Consider the following 16053-nt stretch of genomic DNA (forward strand, 5'->3'; position numbering starts at 1 on the left):
GTTCAACAGCAGACCTCTGTGGCAGCTGCAAGCTGGGCCCCAACAGCAGCCTTGCCTTGCCTTGTCCTGGCTTTCTCCTCAGGTACTGGCCTTGTCCTGGCTTTCTCCTCAGGCACTGGCCCTGAAGGGATGCACTAGTTTGCCTTTTGAACTCCTGAGCTAATGGGTAGATTTGCCTCAGGTGTGTTGGAGGTGGGTGTGGCCTTCACCTGAATTGGAGTGAGACTTTGTCTCCATCTGGTGGCCACATACCATCCATCCACCACAAACCACCCCCATAGCTCACAATATATACAACCATTTACCACAACTCGTTGTTTTCTGTCCTTAAGCCAATTCCTTATCCAAGCTGCCACTGATCCACCTATTCCATGAGCCTCAATTTTGTTAACCAGCCTTCTATGTGGTACTTTGTCAAACGCCTTCCGAAAATCCATGCAGACAACATCCATTGCTTTCCCTTCATCAATCCTCCCAGTTACTTCATCAAAAAATTCAGTCAAACACAATTTGCCTTTTACAAATTTGTTTTGGCTCTCCTTAATTAGCTTAAACCTCTCCTTGATTATTGTTTCTAAAACTTTACCTGATGTTAAACTGACCAGCCTGTAGTTACTGGGATTGTCCTTACACTCTTTCTTGAACAATGGTGTCACATTTGCCACTTTCCAATCCTCAAGCACCTCCCCTGCATCTAGGGAAGATTGGAAAATTATGGCAAGCCATTCCGCTATCTCCTCCCCCAATTCCCATGGCAACCTGGGATGCATGCCATCTAGACCAGGCTACTTGTCCACTCTAAGCATACCCAGCCTTTCTAGTACATCCTGTATCAATTTTCACACCTTCCATTGCTTCTACCTTTTCCACTTCTACCAATATTTTGTCAGCATCCACCTCCTTAGTAAACACCGATACAAAATACTCGTTGAGTATTCTAGCCTTGCCCTGTGCCTCTAAGCATATATCACCTTCTTTGTCTCTATTAGGCCCCACCCCACCTCTTATTATCTGCTTACTGTTTACATGCCTGTAGAAGATTTTTGGGTTCCCTTTTATGTTAACCACCATTCTACTCTCATATTCTCTCTTTGCAAATCTTATTTTCATCTTCACATCCCCTCTCAACATATTGTATTTGGCCTGCTTTTTATGGACAGGACATACCTGGGCAGTTTTCCACATTGTCAGGTAGATGCCAGTGTTGTAGCTGTACTGGAACAGCTTTGCTAGGGGCGCGGCTAGTTCTGGAGCACAAGTCTTCAGCACGACAGCCGAGATGTTTCAGGGCCCATAGCCTTTGCTGTATCAAGTGCGCTCAGCCATTTCTTGAGATCACGTGGAGTGAATTGAATTGGCTGAAGGCCAGATTCTGTGATGGGTGGGACCTCAGAACGAGGTCGATATGGATCATCCACTCAGCACTTCTGGCTGAAGATGGTTGCAAACGCTTCAGCCTTGTCTTTTGCACTCGTGTGCTGGGCTTCACCATCATTGAGGATAGGGATATTCATGGAGTGTCCTCCTCCAGATAATTGTTTAATTGTCCACCACCATTCACAACTGGTAGGACTACAGAGTTTTGATCTGATCCATTGATTGTGGGATCGCTTAGCCCTGTCTATAGCATGCTGCTTCCACTGTTTAGCACACATGTAGCCCTGTGTTGCAGCTTCCCCAGGTTGGCACCTCATTTTTTGGTACGCCTGGTGCTGCTCCTGGCATGCTCTTCGACACTCCTTATTGAACCAGAGTTGGTCCCCTGGCTTGATGGTAATGGCAGAATGAGGGATATGCCAGGCCATGAGGTGACAGATTGTGGTGGAATACAATTCTGCTGCTGCTGCTGATGTCCCACAGCACCTCATGAATTCCCAATTTTGTGCTCCAGAACTAGCCACACCTCTAGCCAAGCTGCTCCAGTACAGCTAGATCTGTTCCGAATCTAATCACATTTCACACGGTGGTAGTGCCACACAACACGATGGAGGGTATCCTCAATGTGAAGATGGGACTTTGTCTCAACAAGGACTACGAATTCTTTCATGGACAGCTGCATCTGTGACAGGTAGATTAGTGAGGACGAGATCAAGTAGGTTTTTCCCTCATGTTGGTTCTCTCACCACCTGCCGCAGGCTCAGACTGGCAGCTGTAGCCTTCAGGACTTGTCCAGCTCGGTCAGTAGTGGTGCTACCGAGCTACTCTTGGTGACATCCTCCACCCAGAGTACATTCTGTTCCCTTGCTACCCTCAGTGCTTCTTCCAAGTGGTGTGCAACATGGAGGAGTACTGATTTATCAGTTGAGGGAGGGCAGTAGATGGTAACCAGCAGGAGGTTTCCTTGCCCATGCTTGACCTGAAGCTATGAGAATTCATAGGGTCCGGAGTCAATGTTGAGGACTCCCAGGGCCACTCCTTCCCAACTGCATACCACTGTGCCGCCATCCCAGGTGGGTCTGTCCTGCCGGTGGGACAGGACATACCCAGGGATGGTGATGGAGGAGTTGGCTGGGACATTGGCTGAAAGGTATGATTCTGAGTATGACTATGTCAGGCTGTTGCTTGACTAGTCTGTGGAACAACTCTCCAAATTTTGGCAAAAGTTCCCAGATGTTAGTGAGGAGGACTTTGCAGGGTCGACTGGGCTGGGTGTGCCTTTGTCGTGTCCGAAGTTGATGCCGGGTGGTCCGTCCGGTGTTATTCTTATTATTGTTTCTCGTAGCAGTTTGTTACAACTGAGTGGATTGCTAGGCCATTTCAGAGGGCAGTTAAGAGTCAACCACATTGCTGTGGGTCTGGAGTCAAAGACCAGACCAGGTAAGGACAGCAGATTTCTTTCCCTATAGGACATTAGGGTTTTTACAACAATCCGGTAGTTTTCATGGTCACCATTACTGATACTAGCTTTTTAATTCCAGCTTTATTTAATTAAGTGAATTTAAATTCCCCAACTACCGTAGTGGGATTTGAACTCGCGTCTCTGGCTTATTAGTCCAGGCCTCGGGATTACGAGTCCAGTAACATTACCATAACGCTACCGTACCCGATTGCCACCCTCCATTCATATTCTCCTGCCCCCTATCTCAACTTTGACCTTTACCCACCTGCTGCCCATTCCATCACTTTGAGAGTACCGATGTTCAACGACTTGGCATACAAACCCTGCCCATTACAATCTTAACATGCTGTTCTACTTCATACAGGACACCCCAGTCATTTCACACAGAATCAATGCTAAATATATCCAACCAATGCAGAGCAGCAATCAACAAAGCCAAAAGAATGCTGAACTACACTATAGCCAAAATAGTAGAACGCATCAGAGGAGATTGTGATCAAACTGTAGAGCGCTCTGGTCAGACTGTCCCTTGAATACGGTGTCCTGTTCCGGTTCCTGAGACACAGAGAATTTTCAACAACTTGTACTTATATAGCGCCTTTAACATCGTAAAATGTACCAAGGTGCTTCACAGAAGTATTAGATGACAAAAAATTTGACACAGAGCCACATAAGGAGAAATGAGGGCAGATGAACAAAAGCTCAAGTCAAAGAGGTCGGTTTTTAGGAGCCTCTTAAAGGAGGAAAGAGAGGTAGCGAGGCGGAGAGATTGAGGCAGGGAATTGCAGAGCTTAGGGCCTAGGCAACAGAAGGCACGGCCACCAATGGTTGAGCGATTATAATCAGGGATGCTCAAGAGGGCAGAATTAGAAGAGAGCAGATATCTCGAGGGAGGGGGGGTTGTGGGGCTGGAGGAGATTACAGAGATAGGAAAGGGCGAGGTGATGGAGGGATTTGAAAACAAGGATGAGAATTTTGAAATGGAGGCGTTGCTTAACCGGGAGCCAGTGTAGGTCAGCGAGCACAGGGGTGATGTGTGAATGGGACTTGGTGCGAGTTAGGATGCGGGCAGCCAAGTTTTGGATGACCTCAAGTTTACGTAGGGTAGAATGTGGGAGGCCAGCCAGGAGTGCATTGGAATAGTCAAGTCTAGAGGTAACAAAGGAATGGATGAGGGTTTCAGCAGTGGATGAGCGGAGGCAAGGGCGGAGACGGGCGATGTTACGGAGGTGGAAATAGGCAGGCTTAGTTATGCCGCAGATATCTCATCGGAAGCTCATTTCAGGGTCAAATATGACACCATGGCTGCGAATGGTTTGGTTCAGCCTCAGACAGACGTTAGGGAGAGGGATGGAGTCAGTGGCTAGGGAATGGACTTTGTGGCAGGGACTAAAAACAATGGCTTCAGTCTTCCCAATATTCAATTGGAGAAAGTTTCTGCTCATCCAGAACTGTATGTCGGACAAGCAGTCTGGCAATTTAGAGACCGTGGAGGGGTCAAGAGAAGTGGTGGTGAGGTAGAGCTGGGTGTCATCAGCATACATGTGGAAACTGACACTGTGTTTTCAGATGATGTCGCCAAGGGGCAGCATGTAGATGAGAAATAGGAAGAGGCCAAGGATAGATCCTTGGGGGACACCAGAGGTAACGATGTGGGAGTGGGAAGAGAAGCCGTTGCAGTTGATTCTCTGGCTACGATTAGATAGATAAGAATGGAACCAGGCGAGTGCAGTCCCACCCAGCTGGATGACGGTGGAGGAGGATGGAGTGGGTCAACCGTGTCAAAGGTTGCAGACAGGTCGAGAAGGACAAGGACGGATAGTTTACCTTTGTCACAGTCGCAAAGGTTCAAGCGTTGGAGGCAGTGCAGGGAAGAGCCACAAAGTTGATCCCTGGTGTCAAAGGTCTGGATAATGAAGAAAGATTGGTAAAGCTTGGGCTTCTGAGCCTGGCCAGGAGATACGAGATAGATAAGGGAATCGAACAGGTAAAACTAATTAAATTGAGCGAGTAAGATAAGAGGATAGACATTCAAACTAGTGAAAGGTAAATTTAGCTTGGATATCAGGAAATTCTTCTTTTTTCAGAATGACCTGAATATATGCAATAGCCAACCAAGTAGATTAGTGAAGGCAAAATCCAGAGAATTATTTAAGTTGCAATTGGATACTGCATTGGCGAGGACTTCAGGATCTTTCCAGATACAGGAAACTTTCTGATATCCGGCACTGATGGGACCGAGCTGGTGCCGTAACATCAAAAGTGCCGGACATACCAGAGTTAATGTTTAAACATACGGAACTGAGAAGCTCCGTGTGAATCAACAAACCCTGTTGCTTCAAAACAGTCGGCTGCAGCTGCAAGCGTCTGTAGCTGAAGCTGTTGCTGTAGCTACAGACCTTGCAGTGCTTGACTGGGGAAAAAAAAAGCAACGAGAACTAAAAAAATATATAGAAAACGGCTCCTGATTTTTGCCGTTAGATTGAGTATTCCGGACATATAACCTCCGGATAAACCAAAGTTTCCTGTAGATGAATTTAGATGGACTGAATGGCCTTGCTCATCCGTGACCATCTTGTGAACAAGAATAATCAAACATTTTGATACATCTTGAAGACAATGAATAATTCTCTGTATTATTTTTCACCTACGTTCAAAAGTCATCAATGCACTGCAAAGGATTCAAAGTGGGATAAGAATAATTTTATGACAGAAAACTGTGGCAAAGATTGACATAATCGGAGAGGAAAAAATTCAGAAGTGACATAATTCAGAACTTCTGACAGACATGGATAATGTAGATGTCAGCTGATTCTTTAATTTCAGCTGAGATCAGAGGATGAGCAAGAGATTAGCGTGCCTCAAATGAAGCATGAGATTATAAACCCCTTCCCCGCCGACCCCAAAGTCATGTATTTATGGAGTGGGTTTACAGCAAGACTAGTTAATGCTATGTCAATTACTTTCTTTAAAGGAGCAGCATAAACATCTGTTTAGAGGATTGAAGGCAATAAGGACTGACACAGATAAACAAATACAGTGGAATGTAGTGATTTATATGCTGCTATGGATAAGTTATTTGACCAAGGAAAGCAAGACACAGTAACGCCTGCCATGGTTGAACAGATTCTGGTGATGAATGAGTAGACCAGCGGCGAGCTTGGCATGTTCGAATTGGGAGCCTGGTGACCTAAGAAGTGAAGAGGACAACATCAGGGGGACAGCAGAGGCGAGCGATGGTGAATGATTTGATGGTAATGGCAGAGGTGAGGGAGCAATTGAGCAGCTCAGTAGCTGAAGAGTTGTTATGACAGGCGTAGGGCTAGAAGAGAATTAGTGAGTCCGGGAAGGGGTGGGGGAAAAGAGAGGGGTTGAGGGAGGAGGGAAAGAGAGTGAAGCTAAATGAATGCAGTTTATTTTCTCCCCCACAGTTTAGGTTTTTTCTTGCATCAAGAACCATTCTCTCAGCAGGAACATACCGTCAGAGCTCTTCCATTGCTCATTGTCTCACTTCCTGAGCGCTCACTATTAAGTACACAGGAATAGCTTGGGGCTACAACTAATTTCCCCTCCTTCCTTGTGAAGTGGAAGGGGGTTGTGAGGAGGTTTTAAAAGCTATGGCCAGACTCAATTCATCATGGTTTGATCAACAACTTTGCACATAGGAACTACAGGTCATGCATTGCAGGGCCACGTAGTTCTGGGTTTTATCAATTCAAAACGGAAAAGTAACTGATCTGCATATTTTTGTATTGCACCCTACTTATTCATGTAGCAATCAATATAAACAGAGCAAAATATGATTGAAACATTTCTACAGATGTGGGTACACTTGAAAAAGAGATTACTTTCCCTAGTCAATATTTGAGTGAAGATTTATTAGATTAAGTGAAGTGTGTTTTTAAAATGATCAATTCTGGAATCTTTTCTGCAAAGTTCAGAAGCAATTCAGTACATTTCTTTCTGTAATGGCATAAAGTCAGAGTGATTATATTCAGAGAACTGTAAAAAAAAACATTCCTGGTGCTTTCTTGCAACCTGCCAGTTTACAGAAATGTCAACGTTCATTTTAACCGACAATTCTAACTCTTAACAATCATGCAATATTTTCCAAATAGGTAGCTTACACAATATATTGTAAATTACATAGTTTAAAAAAGTTTATTTCGTTTTCTAATTTTCCTCTTTCCTAAAGATGCCAGCTACAATCCTACTGGTGCCGGCCACACCCACTGATACCTCACTCCTTCTTCTTCTTCATGTGTGTACAAACAGCGAAGTGTGCTGACAGGCATTTGGTTATGGAGGACATCACATCAGACTCCAATCCTGTCCTCGCCCAGAGCGCCCACGTATATACTTCCCAGCAGCAATGACTGGAAAGCGCTCCTGGATGGAAACCTTGGCTTGTTTTTCCCTCCCTATAGTCCAGATGTACTGAGGCCAAATGTAGCACCTTTACTGCCAGCCCAGTTAAGATAAGTGAAGAGCACAAAAGATAGGGACTACACGTGGAACCTCCTTGACCTGTGCAGGTCAGTCACTCACTGGGTGTATTCCTCCTTGACCTGTGCAGGTCAGTCACTCACTGGGTGTATTCCTCCTTGATCTGTGCAGTTCAGTAACTCACTGGGTGTATTCCTCCTTACATAGAAACATAGAAGATAGGAGCAGGAGTCGGCCATTTGGCCCCTCGAGCCTGCTCCGCCATTCAATGTGATCATGGCTGATCAACCAAACTCAGTACCCTGTCCCTACTTTCTCCCCATATCCCTTGATCCCTTTAGCCTTAAGAAATATATCTAACTCCTTCTTGAAAATATTTAATAAGTTGGCCTCAACTGCCTTCTGTGGTAGAGAATTCCACAGGTTCACCACTCTCTGGGTGAAGAAATTCCTCTTCATCTCAGTCCTAAATGGCTTACCCCTTACCCTTAAGACTATGATCCCTGGTTCTGGACTCCCCCGCCATCAGGAACATCCTTCCTGCATCTAGCCTGTCTAGTCCTGGAATTTTATAAGTTTCAATGAGATCCCCTCTCATTCTTCTAAACTCTAGCTAATATAAGTGTAATCGACCCAATCTCTCCTCATACGTCATTCCTGCCATCCCAGGTATCAGTCTGGTGAATCTTCGCTGCACTCCCTCCATGGCAAGAACATCCTTCCTCAGATAAGGCGACCAAAACTGCGCACAATACTCAAGATGTGGTCTCACCAAGGCCCTGTACAACTGCAGCAAGACATCCTTGGTCCTGTACTCGAATCCTCTCGCTATGAAGGCCAACGTACCATTTGCCTTCTTAACCGCCTGCTGCACCTGCATGCTTACCTTCAGCGACTGGTGCACAAGGACACCCAGGTCTCGTTGCACTTCCCCTTTTCCCAATCTATTGCCGTTCAGATAATAATCTGTCTTCCCCTGTTTTTGCCACCAAAGTGGATAATCTTGCATTTATCCACATTATACTGCATCTGCCCAATCACCCAAACTGTCCAAATCATACTGGAGTTTCTCTGCATCCTCCTCACAGCACACACGCCCACCCAGCTTTGTGTCGTCTGCAAACTTGAGATATTACATCTAGTTCCCTCGTCTAGATCACCTTGACCTGTGCAGTTCAGTAACTCACTGGGTGTATTCCTCCTTGACCTGTGCAGTTCAGTAACTCACTGGGTGTATTTATGAACTGAGCAATCAGAGAGCACAAAAATTCAAATCTTTGTGACGTTGTCAGTTCTTCCTCGGTACAACTTTTTAATAGGACTAATCGGAGACAATAGATGGCAGCACAGTCTCAGTCAGGTGCCCAGGAAGTCACAGAAGAGGCGCTTGAAACTAGCTGATGTGGGTGTGTGTAGACACACCTGAACATTAACGAGAAAAATGCACTAAAAACATCCAATATTTTTTGCGTGCAGGTTATGTCCCCAGCACACTTCCAAACAGTGAAATCTGATGTATTTTTCTATTCATTTCACCACTGCTTATCTTATGAATACCTCGGTTTAAAAAAAATTAAATAAATTTTCACAAAATGGCTTCCTGCAGATGAAGAAATATTTATCACCTGCTGTGAATGTAACATTAACACCAATATGAATGGCCCGTTATTAAGAGCACAAACCATATGCACAACTGCTCTGAATGAGTCTGTGCTGCACTGACGACCCAATACTTCAGCTGGAATTCTTGCTGTTTGCCCAGATTCCAGGGCCATCTGGAAGTGATGTTTGAAAGGGTTTCTACTTAAAACAAACTGTTGAATCAGATGAATATAAGAAGGCTGAGAGTGCAAAGTATGTACACTCTAGGGTGAATCTCGAGTTACTGACTTCGTTTGTTTACTTGGGGCTTTACTCTGGAGTTCACAGTAGTGCATGTGCATTCATCAGTAGAAAGCTCCCATTTATAGAGGGCTTCGGGCTTAAACTCCTTTAGCCAAATACATGTTGTGGCTCAGACGCTGAAGGCCAGAGAGAGACCATTTACATTATACGGCACTTTTACAGCAACAACTTGCTTTTACATACTGTCCCTCACATTGGAAAGATGTCCCTAAAATTTTTACAGATCAGTGACTAAAGTAGGAGAGGAAAAAATAGAATGGAGTTGAGGGGCAAGTGGGTGAGAGAGAACATCTGAGCAAGCTTTTCGAAGGAGTTTCTAAGGAAAGTGCAGATACCGGCGGTCAAGCAAAATTGTGATTAGAGTCCTAGGGATAAAGGCGGTCGTTGAGCAGGGGGGGAGGGGGCAATTCACGAAGGTATTTAGAAAAAGTGACGGTAAGGGTCTTGACATTGAATGGTAGGGGCTAGGGGAGCTGGTAAAGCCCAGCAAGAACGGGGTAATGGAAATGCAGAGCATTAAGGGGTAAGGACACAGACGGCAGCATTCTGAACGAGTTGCAGCTGATGAAATTAGGGAGGCTGGCTAGGAAAGCATTGCAGAATTCAAAACCTCAAGGTAATAAAGGCATGAATTAGAATCCTGGTGGCATTGCTAAAAAGATGGGAGCCAATGCGGATAATTTTGCAAATAGTGGAGCATGGCAGTTCCAGTGATGAAACAAATATGAGAAAGGAAGCTTAGTTTGGGATCCAGCAGTACGTCCAAGATTTGGCCCGAGGTCGGGGTGGCTGATGGAATTAAGGAGAGGCGCAAGTAAAAGTTGACAGGAGCCAAATAGGATGGGCTTCGGTTCTGCCTACAATGAATTGGAAACATTTTTACCTTCACCTTTAAATTCTGGGAGTGCTGTCCTCAAAATGGGCACCTGAGACTTCCATAATCCTCTTGGCTGGGCAAGTGCAAATGGTGTGGGGAGAGAAGTAGTCAGAGTGGAGAAGATAAAGAGAGATTTGGTTATCTGCGCTTGAGTGGTGTGGATGTTATTATGTCCTGGGGTTCACCGTCCCAGAGTTAGATGATATTTCATTAAGTAAAATCAAGCAGAATGCGTTTAAAGTCACCATTTCTGCATAGATAATGTTCCATTTCCGTAGGATTATAAATAGCCGGCTCTGGGAAGAACATGCAGACAGTTCATGTGCCTGCATCTCAATGAAAGATGGCACAAGCACGCAGATACACAAATGCTGCTGTATGTTTAGAAGTCATCCAATGGCATACCGCTGGCCCCATGAAAATGTGGATCTGTGATGCCATAGGAATTCTGACGTTTGAGTCATTTATATTGGTGATGTTGACAATTAGCAAACTGTTCCTCTACTGTCACCAACCTAGAGGCTTGGTGAATCAGATTCTGAGTCTGACCCACTAGCTTAAGGCATAACAAACACTTGAACCCCCAATCAGATTCTGCCACTGTCCATTTGGTTCCATTTGTGTTACTTGAAACTACAGAAACTGCAAAGGGTTAGCACTTCACCAAATGTTTTAACATGAAGCAAAAGCATATTACAGCTTAGTGCAGCAGGAGGGCACTTTGTCACAATTACAGAGATGGACTTGGACATTACTTGTTCAGTTATGTTATTGCAACACAGTAAAATTCAACTAAAGTCCCTGAATGTAGGTCATACCCATTTGAGAGTAAAGGTACTGCCCGTGTACCAAAGTGATTTTTATATGGATTTTACATAAGCACAGCCAAACTTCAACAATGGCATTTATGATCATTCAATTCCAGTGACAATGATTTTTTTTCCTTTAAGTTCAGAAGGCATCTTTCATGGTCTGAAATGAATTGCCTTGTATCTGGAGGAGTATGGGTTGTAACCTCTGTAGACAAAGAAAACATCAGCACCATTTGCTTACCTTAAATCAGTCAGTTCATAGTAGACATTCCTGGTCTCGTCCTTAATATATACAGCTACATTTTGTGATTCCAACATTTTCATTGAGAGTTGCTTAGGGAAGGCACGTACAAAGAGTGCATGAACTGTATCCATAGTTGTGATTTCATTTGGCATCGCAAACTGTGTCACTTCATCTCCATACTGCAGATACAGTACACCTGTAAACAAAAGCACAGAATAAATGACATATAGAGACAAAACCAAGTTAATTTTAAGTATGTAATTCCAGCACTGTAAACGTTACAAGTACAAAACATTAAAAGCAGATATATTAAGCTCCCTGGTGGTCAAGCCGGGGAGCTTGAAATACTGAACTAGACAAACTGAAAAAAGGTCTCAAGTTCCAGTTCTGATGAAGGGTCCCAGACCTGAAACGTTAACTGTTTCTCTCTCCACGGATGCTACCTGGCCTGCTGAGTATTTCCAGCATTTTCTGTTGTTATTTCAGATTTCCAGCATCCGCAGTATTTTGCTATTATATCTCAAGTTCCATATTGCATTTAATTTTTCTCAGCTTGGCTTTGCAGTTGGAGTTCAACAACTGGCTATAATGTCCCGGTGCTGATGGGAGGAAGAAAAAAATTGTCTACGAAGAATCCTGCTTTTGATATCTGTCCAATTAGCATGTGGATATGACACGACAACAGGACTGTGCTCAGCTATCTAAAATGATATGTACACGTCAAAGATATCAGACAGCTGGAGGTTGTCACAGTTTACAAAGCACAAATGTAAATGTGGTTAAGATACCTTCTGTAAATCCCAAGTTCTTAAAAATCATTACAGAACAACTACTTGTATTTATATAGCGCCTTTAACGTAGTAAAACGTCCCAAGGTGCTTCACATGAGAATTAGAAGGCAAAAATTGACACCGAACCACATAAAGAGAAATTAGGGCAGATGACCAAATGCTTGATCAGAGGTAGGCTTTAAGGAGAGGTTTAGGCAGGAAATTCCAGAGCTTGGGGACTAGGCAACAGACGGCACGGCCACCAAAGGTTGAGCGATTATAAATCGGGGATGCTCAAGAGGGCAGAATTAAAGGAGCGCAGATATCTCGGGGTCGGAGGGGTTGTGGAGCTGGAGGAGATTACAGAGATAGGGAGGGGCGAGGTCATGGAGGGATTTGAAAACAAGGATGAGAATTTTGAAATCGAGGCGGTGCTGTAAGCATGGCCCAGTGGACCATCTGGGAACTTCTATAAATGTAAGATGTTTATTTTCCAAAGATTGTTTCATTTAATATCTCATTATTTGATGATAAATTGGAGGATATGAATGCTAAAATTATTTTAAACCAGGGGCTTCAAGAGTGGTACTACCTGTTCAGAATTGGTACGAGCTGGCTAGCGCTCATTTCTAGCAGGTCTGAGGACCAACCAGCATGAAGTCACTACTTTACAGTCTTTATCAGGCCTTGTGAATAATCCTTGAGACAGCAAGAAATGGAATAAAGAACATGGGAATATCCACTCTCTGGGGTGATTAATAGGCTGTTGGAGTGACACTACTCAACTGTTCCAACTAGTGCAGCAAAACGTTAACCTCTTGCTTTGAAAGGTCATCATTAGATTAGTCTCTGGGTAACTTAATCTTTGAAGATTACAAGTATCTGGACATAAATGATCAACTCAAATAGTGTACCTTATCCCTGCTGATGCTATCTTCTAAGAGATTCTGTTATGTTTAAGTACAGAGGGCGATAAGATTTTGGAAAGATCAATGCCAAATTTGCATTGTCCTTCCACATGGAGTCAGAATGCTTGGTGTTTATCCAGTCCAACTCTCGTGAATACTTGGCTGCAGATTTGTTCCTTGATGATTGTAATTATACTAAAGGCACCAAAAGACGCAAGTGCTGTGGAATGGAAATATTTTCAGGCTTAATAGCAACATCATGCACGCTAAAGTCAAGCATTCCACAGTTAGATGTAGAGTGATGAACCTTTATAAAACACTGGTTCGGCCTCAACTGGAGTATCGTGTCCAATTCTGGGCACCACACTTTAGGAAGGATGTGAAGGCCTTCGAGAGGGTGCAGAAAAGATTTACAAGAATGGTTCCAGGGATGAGGGACTTCAGTTGCTTGGATAGACTGGAGAAGCAGGGGTTGTTGTCCTTAGAGCAGAGAAGGTTGAAAGGAGATTTGATAGAGGTGTTCAAAATCATGAGGGGTCTAGACAGAGTAGATAGAGAGAAACTGTTCCCATTGGCAGAAGGGAACCAGAGGACACAGATTTAAGGTGATTGGCAGAAGAACCAAAGGCGACATGAGGAAAAACTTTTTTACTCAGCGAGTGGTTAGGATCTGAAATGCACTGCCTGAAAGGGTGGTTGAGGCAGATTCAATCGTGGCTTTCAAAAAGGAATTCGGTAAGTACCTAAAGGAAAAAAATTTGCAGGGCTATGGGGAAAGGGCAGGGGAGTGGGACTAGCTGAAATGCTCTTGGGAGAGCCGGCACGGGCTTGATAGGCCGAATGGCCTTCTTCTATGCTGTAACCATTCTATGAAGATCCCCTTATTCTGTCCCAACAATGTACATCAGCCACATCCTCAGTATTGCAGCCTTTATAGTGCAAGTAGTGACATTTCTCAATTTACCACAACATTTTATGGTCCTGGAGCAAGATTAGTTTTTAAAATGATGCACAAATTAACAACTTAATCTTGCTAAAGGTGCAACTTTATTCAATTTGAATTAAAAAAGCTGATTTTGACAGACTCAATCCCTCAGCTATCTTTGATAGCATTTGTTGTGCCAGAGGCAGTTCCACATTATTTAACGTCACACTGGTTGGGAGAGACAGAGCTACAACACCACTGTATTTCAAATGCGCTACAGTTTCAGCAACATATGCTGACTCTGCAGTACTCCTTCTGATCTCATCATAGAGGTGGGTGAATGCCTGATCGCCAGGATTAAATCACATAGCCACTGTTCCTTCCTCATCCGGATTCACTTTCTATGTAATGGTAGACAGCTAGAAGTTACAATGCAGGACCTAATCAAGGACAGAGTGGTAGACTGCCTGCTAACAAGAATAAAGAGTTCCATGTATCTCAACAGTTTGTGTTTCTTGTTCTTTGATTCAATGTTAGCAACAGCTCCCTGGTCTTGACCACTATTTAGCAACGATTCAAAAGTAACTGACCAAGGCATGGATGCAGACTGCTGAGCAACCCTCTTGGGTCGGGAATGAACTACATAGAATTTACAGTACAGAAACAGGCCTCTGGGCCCAAATGGCCTAAGTCAGTGTTCATGCTCCACTCAAGCCTCCTCCCACCCTACTTCATCTAACCCTATCAGCATAAACTTCTATTCCTTTCTCCCTCATCTAGCTCCCCCTCAAGTGCATCTATACTATCCATCTCAACTACTTTATGCGGTAACGAGTTCCACATTCTAACCACTCTCTGAGTAAAGACTTCAGTCTTCCCTTTTCTAGAGGGAAAAAAAGAGCCTCAGCCTGTTCAATCTTTCCTGATAGCAGAACTGAGGGGTTATACCTATCATCCTTGTAAATCTTTTTAGCACCTTCTCCAGTACAGGTAGACTATCCTTTATCCGCACTTCCGAAAACCGAAAGCCTCTAAAAACCTAAAGTTTTTTCGTGGAGCGTAAGTTGTGCGCACGACATGACCCAAGTGGCGCCAAACATGACAGGAGTGGTCCGGGAGCTCTGCCTTTCCCTGTGAGCAGGGCACTGGGTCACAGAGTTCCCTCCTGGGTAGGAGATTGCAGGCCGAGCCGGGCAGTGTGAAGGAGGTACCGGGAGAGTGAACCCAACAATACAGCGGCCCATCCGATAGTCTTTTCTTCCCCCCCCAACCTGATTTGTGGGCCAGCTTAGTGTAGGAGTCAGCCGATATCCGGCTTTCCCACAACTGGCGGTGGCAGTCGCGCCCCAGACCCCCACTAAGTCAAGGAATTCAGATAAGGAGCAGGGGGAGCCGGAAACCTCGATCTAACGGCAGAAATCAGCAGCCGTTTGGTTAGGTTTTTTTTTCTTCCCCTAGCATTTTTTTTCTTCCCCTAGCAATTTTTTTCTTCCCCTAGCAATTTTTTTTTAAAACAATCAGGCTGTGGAAAGAGTCTCTGTAGCTTAGCAACAGCTTCAGAGACGCTTCCAAGGCAGGGCCCGAGTGTTTACAAGCTGTTGCTAAGCAACAGTGTTTGTTGTCAAAACCTTCTGAAATCCGAAAAATTCCGAAAACCGAAACACAGCTGGTCCCAAGGTTTTCGGATAAAGGATAGTCTACCTGTACCTCTATATCCTTTTGTAATAAAAAGATCAAAACTGTTCACAGTACTCCAAGTGTGTTCTAACCAAGGTTCTATACAAGTTTAACAAAACTCCTCTGCTTTTCAATTCTATTCCTCTAGAAATGAACCCCAGTGCTTGATTTACATGTTATGGCCCCGTTAATCTACTTTTAATGTTGTGTGTATCTGTACCCCTAGATCTCTTGGCTCCTCTACCTGACTTATTTTCCAAGGAGTATGTGGCCTCCTTATTTCTCCTACCAAAATGCACCACCTACACTTAGCTATATTGAAATTCAACTGTTCTGATAAAAGGTCATCAACCTGAAACATTAACTCTGTTTCTCTCCCCACAGATGCTGCCTGACCTGCTGCATGTTTACAGCATTTTCTATTGATATTAAACAGAAGAGCAGATTTTGTTAGATTACAATACTTTATTTAACTTGCAGTATTGGTTTCAACATAAACTTCTTAAAGCTCTAGAACGCTATATGATCACAGAAGTACACCTTTAGTTTGGACCTTAGACGAGTAATTAACAGGTTTTACGTGAGCTGAGATGCAAGCAGAGTTCTTTACGGATTGTGATTCATTAGCTGTTGTTGTAAGTAAAAACACA

General features: G+C 44.0%; 1 protein-coding gene across 8 annotated transcripts in view; it reads right to left on the reverse strand.

Annotated features, from left to right (window-relative positions):
* The window catches only part of LOC147117099 (sickle tail protein-like), a 702547-nt gene that overhangs the window by 174160 nt on the left and 512334 nt on the right, over positions 1-16053 (reverse strand). For all 8 annotated transcript variants that reach the window (XM_085987756.1, XM_085987757.1, XM_085987755.1 and 5 more), the window contains one exon: positions 11121-11319. In XM_085987756.1, coding sequence (XP_085843882.1) covers positions 11121-11319 — 199 coding nt within the window. The remainder of the gene's footprint in view (positions 1-11120; positions 11320-16053) is intronic.

The sequence above is a fragment of the Somniosus microcephalus genome, chromosome 5 (assembly GCF_052327205.1).
Source record: "Somniosus microcephalus isolate GS21.2 chromosome 5, FLI_Smic_1.0, whole genome shotgun sequence".
Classification (NCBI taxonomy): Eukaryota; Metazoa; Chordata; class Chondrichthyes; order Squaliformes; family Somniosidae; genus Somniosus; species Somniosus microcephalus.